At 45.0% G+C, this 6,858-nt stretch overlaps 1 protein-coding gene across 1 annotated transcript; it reads right to left on the reverse strand.

The window, feature by feature from the left end:
- Positions 1-852: 852 nt before the first annotated feature.
- Positions 853-2,012, reverse strand: LOC123410413 (heavy metal-associated isoprenylated plant protein 28-like). Its single transcript, XM_045103353.1, has 3 exons — positions 1,810-2,012; positions 1,646-1,721; positions 853-1,537 (listed from the first exon to the last, which is right to left on the reverse strand). The coding sequence occupies exons 1-3, from the start codon at positions 1,813-1,815 to the stop codon at positions 1,098-1,100; spliced, it is 522 nt and encodes a 173-aa protein (XP_044959288.1). The 5' UTR covers positions 1,816-2,012; the 3' UTR covers positions 853-1,097.
- Between the last annotated feature and the right edge of the window lie 4,846 nt (positions 2,013-6,858).

Here is a 6,858-nt window from a genome sequence, read left to right on the forward strand (position 1 = left end):
ACTAGAACACAAGAATTTCGTACAAACAGTTCATTTCTAGAAAACTTTAGCAAACTTGCTTAAGATTCACGAATTGAGTGTGATGGTTAGGTTTTTTTTGTGATGGAACCAGTCCACCTGGGTCAAAGTCCTATATTTGATATAGCTGCTGGCATTTTTTATATTATTTCAGGCATTTCGACGATGCGCGTTTAGTGAGAGACGATATTTTCATCAACTACGAAGTACGCGTGGCAATTTGATCAATTCGAAGATTTGTCTACTTGGTCTCTGAAAAGTGCTCGATGGATAGGTTGTACGTGTGTGCATCCATTAAAATAAGTGTACATACATGTATTGTGCGTATGCAGTGGCAGAAACAGAGGGTGGCTTGTATACCATAGAAGAAAGGCTAAAAAAAATGTATATGTACAGCATCATTGTTGGCCCATCCTGACATAGTGGATTAGGTCCATCACTGTGCGTATGTGCATCCATTGAAATGAGTGTACATACATGTATATGAGCGTATGCATTTGTGCTATGTTTCTTTGGGGAAAACTTGCATACAATTTGTTGTTTCAATGTGAAGGTACATACAACTTGCATACGAGGTGCATGTGGCTTTTTCATCAATGTGAAGGTGCTTTAGGCCTAGTTGTTCGACGCTGTTATAGGTTTTTGCCCGGTTTTCTTTATAAACTGAGCATCCTTTTTCATTCTTTTTCTTTTAACATTCGCCTTATGCGATGCATTCCTTTTCTCGGAGTGTTACTTGTAATACCTCTTCTGATCAATAAATTTGACAGCTCTTTTGTCAACATTCAAAAAAACAAAAGTGTTTGAAGGATAGGTTGTGCGTATGTGCATCCGTTGAAATGAATGTACATACATGTATATGAGCGGATGTTTCTTTCGGGGCAAACTTCCATACAATTTGTTGTTCCAAACATAGGCTTCAATGTCATAACGGAGCACCTTGACAGAACTATACACAAGAGACGTATGTACATGCTGGAGAGGCCGAGCACCTTGACAGAACTATACACAAGAGACGTATGTACATGCTGGAGAGGCCGATTGGTAGGCATCGTAGCAACCACCGGTCGGGTCGGCACTCACATGACGGAGCAGGCGCTGGGGTTGTCGTCGCTAAAGTAGCTCCCCGCGGCGACAGGCACGCCGTCGGACAGCGCCTGCTGCCCGTGGTGGTAACCGTGGAGGTCCGAGTCGTAGTAGCCATGGACTTGGTAGTTGTACGAGCTGGCGCTGCCGTACTGCGCCGCCGGCATGTACCCGCTCTTGCTGTGCGGGACGCTGTTGTAGTAGCGGTGAGCGTGGGCGGTGGCGGCGGCGGGCTTGGCCTGCTGGTAGGAGTAGTAGGCCGGCTGCGCGTGAGCGTAGGCGTAGGCGTGGTGGTAGCCCGGGTCGTAAGCGGACGGCCACAGCACGGCGAGCTTCCCCGTGCGCCGCGCCGCGCGCAACACCTTCTTCTGGCTCGCCGTGCCCGTCACCGTCACCTTGTCCCGCGCCCGGTCCACGTCCACGTAGTGAACGCCTGCATAACCCAACCACAAGATTATCTGGACATGTCTTTCTCCATGCCTTTGTTTCATGTATGTACCACGATCACCATGAGAATCGAAATTCCTTTGGTGGTACATACCTTGAAGCCTCAGAATGGCCTTCCTCACCTTGTCCTCGCAGCCGTCGCAGTCGATGTTCATCTGCATCTCCACGATCTGCACGCAACACAAGATTTCTCAAGGATTTAGCAGCAAACCTTGGCAATTTAGTCGTGGATAAAGGCAGATAGCTACAAGAACTTACCGTCATGGCTGATTGCTCTTGGAGAGGCTAGGTGATATTAACTGTGTGAGTCTGATAAAGTCGAGCTCCTTTCGAATTCACAGTGCTTTAAATTGCTAGGACAATGTAGGGATTTATATAAAGGGCCGGAGGAGATGACGATTGACAAAAGGCCTGGATATAGTTTTCAGGTCAAGTCAGCTCGTGGATAGACGAAGATATCTACTACCAGCAGCAAGTTGCATCAGTGCGTATATATGTAGTGACAGTGGATGGGTTTATTTGGCACGTAATTTCGGTGCTGCTGCTGGCCTCTGCATCATGAAAGCGACGTGCCAACGAGTCATAGTGTTTCGGTTTTTTTTTTCTTGTTGGTGAAAAATGTCATAGTATTTCGTTTCGAGCCGCTCTGCCACGCCGAATGGCGTGGTAGTTGCGTGACGGTTTTGCCGATCCTGTAGAGCGACCCATCAGGTTAATTAAGCTGACCTAGAGTAGTGCCGATATTTTTTGAGGAATAAGTAGTGCCGATATGAGTCAGCACCATGCAAGTTGAACAAACGGAAGCGGATCGTCATGTGAAATATCAAGTGATCTAGTATATCCGTTTTTAAATATAAGTCTTTGCAGAATAAAATTAAGTAAATTTATATCTAAAAATATATCTATATGCATTCATATGTATTTCATATTAAAATCTCTATAAAAAATTATATTTAGAAATGAAGAGAATACAATAATGCGCTTTCTTTTTCTTCAGAAAACTTTTCCATACTGCGTGTTTTACTATAAGTTCATTAAGTGGCACGAGATACAAGTACCTCCTTCCTGTGTAAAACTATTACCACTCACCTACCAACCCTTCAACATAGCATCACATTTGTTTTAACTAATAATGGTTGTCTGGTCTACTTCTCGCTCGACACTTGGCTCTCCCACTCAATGACGGAGCTATGTTGCCTCAATTTTGAAACATTTGTGAAGATTTTTTTTAAGGATGCATAGATTCACAGAAAAATAGTTGTTTGCCCCCTCTATATTTTCATGATTGACCTTTGCCCCCCCCCCCCCTCCCCCCCCCCCCCGAACCTTTTACCTAGCTCTGCCACTGTTCCCAGTACCCCTTGCCACCGCTTTCCCAAACATGTTCACCCACTCTATATAGCAGCACATCCGCGTGGCTTCTATTTTTCATCATGGTTTAGTTTCTAACCTCCGGACTCGCCTCTCCTCGGTGGCCTCGCAAGAATTGGTCTCTCTGTTGTTGTTGCGGGATTTCATGACGTCGCCGGAGGATGACGAAAGGTTTTTACATGGTGAGAAATCCTTCGCCAACAAAACTGCGTACGACCTCATCACCCTCGAGCCGCATGAGACCCTCATGCCTTACCAATATGGTCCTCGAGAGTACCCTCCAAGGTTAAAGTGTTTGCCTGGCTGCTTTTCCGGTCTCGACTCAACTGCGAGGCTAACCTACGACGGAAACACATCTCCCCCAATGCTCTATGCCCACGATCCAACTGCGACTTCACCACCAGCTGGCGAATAGGATCTGGCAGTGGTTTGGGATTGATAAGTCCCACTATATTGATGGATTATGAGAGATCTAAGATCGTATCATCTCCTGGCAGCCCATCTGGCCTTTCATCCTACTACTCATCCTTTGGAAGATTTGGGATGCCAGGAACGCAAAAGCTTTTATCTTCGTATGCCTACATTCTTCTACTTCTATTAGACTCATGATTACGGACTTGGACTTTTGGTCTCATAGACTATGTAAAACCGCTCAAAAGGAAACCGTTGTCTTGTGGTGGATATTCCTCTCCTCGCGAGCTTGCGTACACATTAATTCTGCAACACTATAATCAGTTATAGCTGGGTTACCTTCGAGTAATATATTCAGGCGGGACCCCCCCCCCCCCCCCCGATGATTCCACACAAAAAACAAGCAAGAAATTTTTGCCTCCAGGTACCGTTTTCTCCGCCTAGCCCCTCCGCCGTCGCCGGCCTCCCGGCCGTGGCGATCCACCACTAATATGCACCACATTCCACTTCGGGCACGGCATCCACTGATAACCCAGAAGAGTGGGGGATTCGTTTGTAGCCTTTTTCGATAACTAACGGTGTCGAACCCAACGAGGATCTAAAGGTAGAATTAGTATTCTCTCAAGTTCTATCCATCATCGATACAACTCTACGCACCCTAACGCTTACTTTACCTAGAACAAGTATGAAACTATTTTATGGAAAGGAAACTAGAAGTACTTGGTAGGTGTAATAGATAGTTTTGCAAGGTAATAAAGAACATGGAAATAAAAGTTAGGTGTTGTTTTAATAAAAGAACGGTAATGTAAATATAGTGAGTGTGAAAAGGTGGTGATAGGATTTGCGAGATTGTCCTAGGCAATTGATAGCTAGACCGGTAATCATTATTGAAGTTTCATATCAGGGAGAGGCATACGCTAACACACTTTCTGTACTTGGATCATATGCACTTATGATTGGAACTTTCGCAAGCATCTGCAACTACTAAAGATCATTAAGGTAAAACCCAACCATAGCATTAAACATCAAGTCCCCTTTACTCTCATACGCAAACAACTCCTTTACCCGGGCGTAAGCTTCTGTCACACTAGCCAGCCACTATAAGCGAATCATGCACATATTGCAAACTCTCCAGCATGAATATTTCACGTGTGTGCCTCACAAAAAAGACCTTGGGACAACACCAATATAAACCACGTAACTCAAATCAATCAAGATCATCAATCAACCCATAGGACAAAAAGGAACTACTCAAACATATTAAGATAACCACATATCATAGGATAATAATATATAGCATTAAGCACCATGTTCAAGTAGGGGGTACAACGGGATGCAATAGAGTGGACCGCTGTAGATAGATGAGGGAAGGTGATGGTGGTGGTGGTGACGGCGACGAAGTTGCTGGTTGATACGTCTCCGTCGTATCTACTTTTCCAAACTCTGTTGCCCTTGTTTTGGACTCTAATTTGCATGATTTGAATGGAACTAACCCGGGCTAACCCTGTTTTCAGCAGAATTGCCATGGTGTTGTTTTTGCGCAGAAATAAAAGTTCTCGGAATGACCTGGAAATTTACGGGGATTTTTTGTGGAATATATAAAAAATACCGGCGCAAGAATCAACCGGAGGGGTGGAGCATGGAGCCCACAAGCCCACCAGGCACGCCCCCCTGACCGCGCCTGGCAGGCTTGTGGGGCGCACGTTCCTCCACCGCCTCCAAATCCATCTCTATTTAGTCCCTTTCGTCCGGGAAAAAATCAAGGAGAAGAGTTCATCGCGTTTTACGATACGGAGGCGCCGCCACCTCCTGTTCTTCCTCTGGAGGGCAGATCTAGAGTCCGTTCTGGGCTCCGGAGAGGGGATATCGTCGCCATCGTCAACACCAACCTTCCTTTATCACCAATTCCTTGATGCTCTTCACCGTTCGTGAGTAATCTCATCGTAGGCTTGCTGGACGGTGATGAGTTGGATGAGATATATCATGTAATCGAGTTAGTTTTGACGGGGATTGATCCCTAGTATCCACTATGTTCTGAGATTGATGTTGCTACTACTTTGCCATGCTTAATGCTTGTCACTAGGACCCGAGTACCATGATTTCAGATCTGAACTTATTATGTTGTCGCCAATATATGTGTGTTCTTGATCCTATCTTGCAAGTTGTAGTCAACTACTATGTGTTATGACCCGGCAACCCCGAAGTGACAATAGCCGGAACCACTCCCGGAGATGACCATAGTATGAGGAGTTCATGTATTCACTAAGTGTTAATGCGTTGGTTCGGTTCTCTATTAAAAGGAGAACCTTAATGAGCCATAGTTTCCATTAGGACCGCGCTGCCACGGGAGGGATGGACAATAGATGTCATGCAAGTTCTTTATCCTAAGCACGTATGACTACATACGGAATACATGCCTACATTACATTGACGAACTGGAGCTAGTTACATATCTCTTCGTGTTATAACTGTTGCACGATGAATACCATCTGGCATAATCATCCATCACCGATCCAATGCCTACGAGTTTTTCCTACTGGTCCTTCTACTATTACTCTGTCGCTACTGTTGTCGCTGCTGCTACTATTACTCTATTGCTACTGTTGTTACTCTATTGCTACTGCTGTCACTTTGCTGCTACTGGTTACTGCTACTACTATTGCTATCACACTACTCTGCTACTGATACTTTTTTGCAGATACTAAGTCTTTCAGGTGTGGTTGAATTGACAACTCAACTGCTAATACTTGAGAATATTCTTTGGCTTCCCCTTGTGTCGTATCAATAAATTTGGGTTGAATACTCTACCCTCGAAAATTGTTGCGATCCCCTATACTTGTGGGTTATCAAGACTATTTTCTGGCGCCGTTGCGGGGGAGGATCAAGTCAAGAATAGTCTCCCGTCAACGTGCTATTTTCTGGCGCCATTGCCGGGGAGGCATAGCTATATTCTCGGAGTCACTTGGGATTTACGTGTGCTGGTCACTATGAGGAATCCGAAAGATCCAAAAACTAAAGTCTTTCCCTCAACTACGAGGACAGCTAAGGAACTGCCATCTAGCTCTGCACTTGATTCACCTTCAGTTATGAGTAAGTTTGCGACGCCACCTCCTGCTGGAAATTTTGATGTGTCGCATGTGCTTGATGATGCTACTTCTGCTGTCCATGATGCTTGTGATGATGCTATGCTTGATACTTCTTTGCCACTAGGTGCATTCCTTGATGCACAAATTGCTAGAGTTGCTGCTAGATGTGATGATACTTCTGAAACTGCTGATACTATTGAAGTAGAACCTGCTATTTTGCCTGCTAGAACTAGCTCTCCTAGATATGAATTGCCTGATATGCCTGAGGGTTATGTTATGGAGGGAGAGATAGCTGAGGACTTTCTTGCTTGTAAGGATAGCTATGATGTTGAGAAATTACTGCGCAAGTGGAAAGAAAAATCTTCGAACGCTAGGATGAAATACGACCCGAAGTTTGCTACTTCGCCTATCTTTGTGACCGATAAGGATTATGAATTCT

The sequence above is a fragment of the Hordeum vulgare genome, chromosome 7H, assembly GCF_904849725.1.
Source record: "Hordeum vulgare subsp. vulgare chromosome 7H, MorexV3_pseudomolecules_assembly, whole genome shotgun sequence".
NCBI lineage: Eukaryota > Viridiplantae > Streptophyta > Magnoliopsida > Poales > Poaceae > Hordeum > Hordeum vulgare.

Coding starts and splice junctions, on each gene's coding strand:
- LOC123410413 (XM_045103353.1), bottom strand. Junction 1,538..1,645: donor GGCCATTCTGAGGCTTCAAG/GTATGTACCACC, acceptor TGGGTTATGCAG/GCGTTCACTACGTGGACGTG.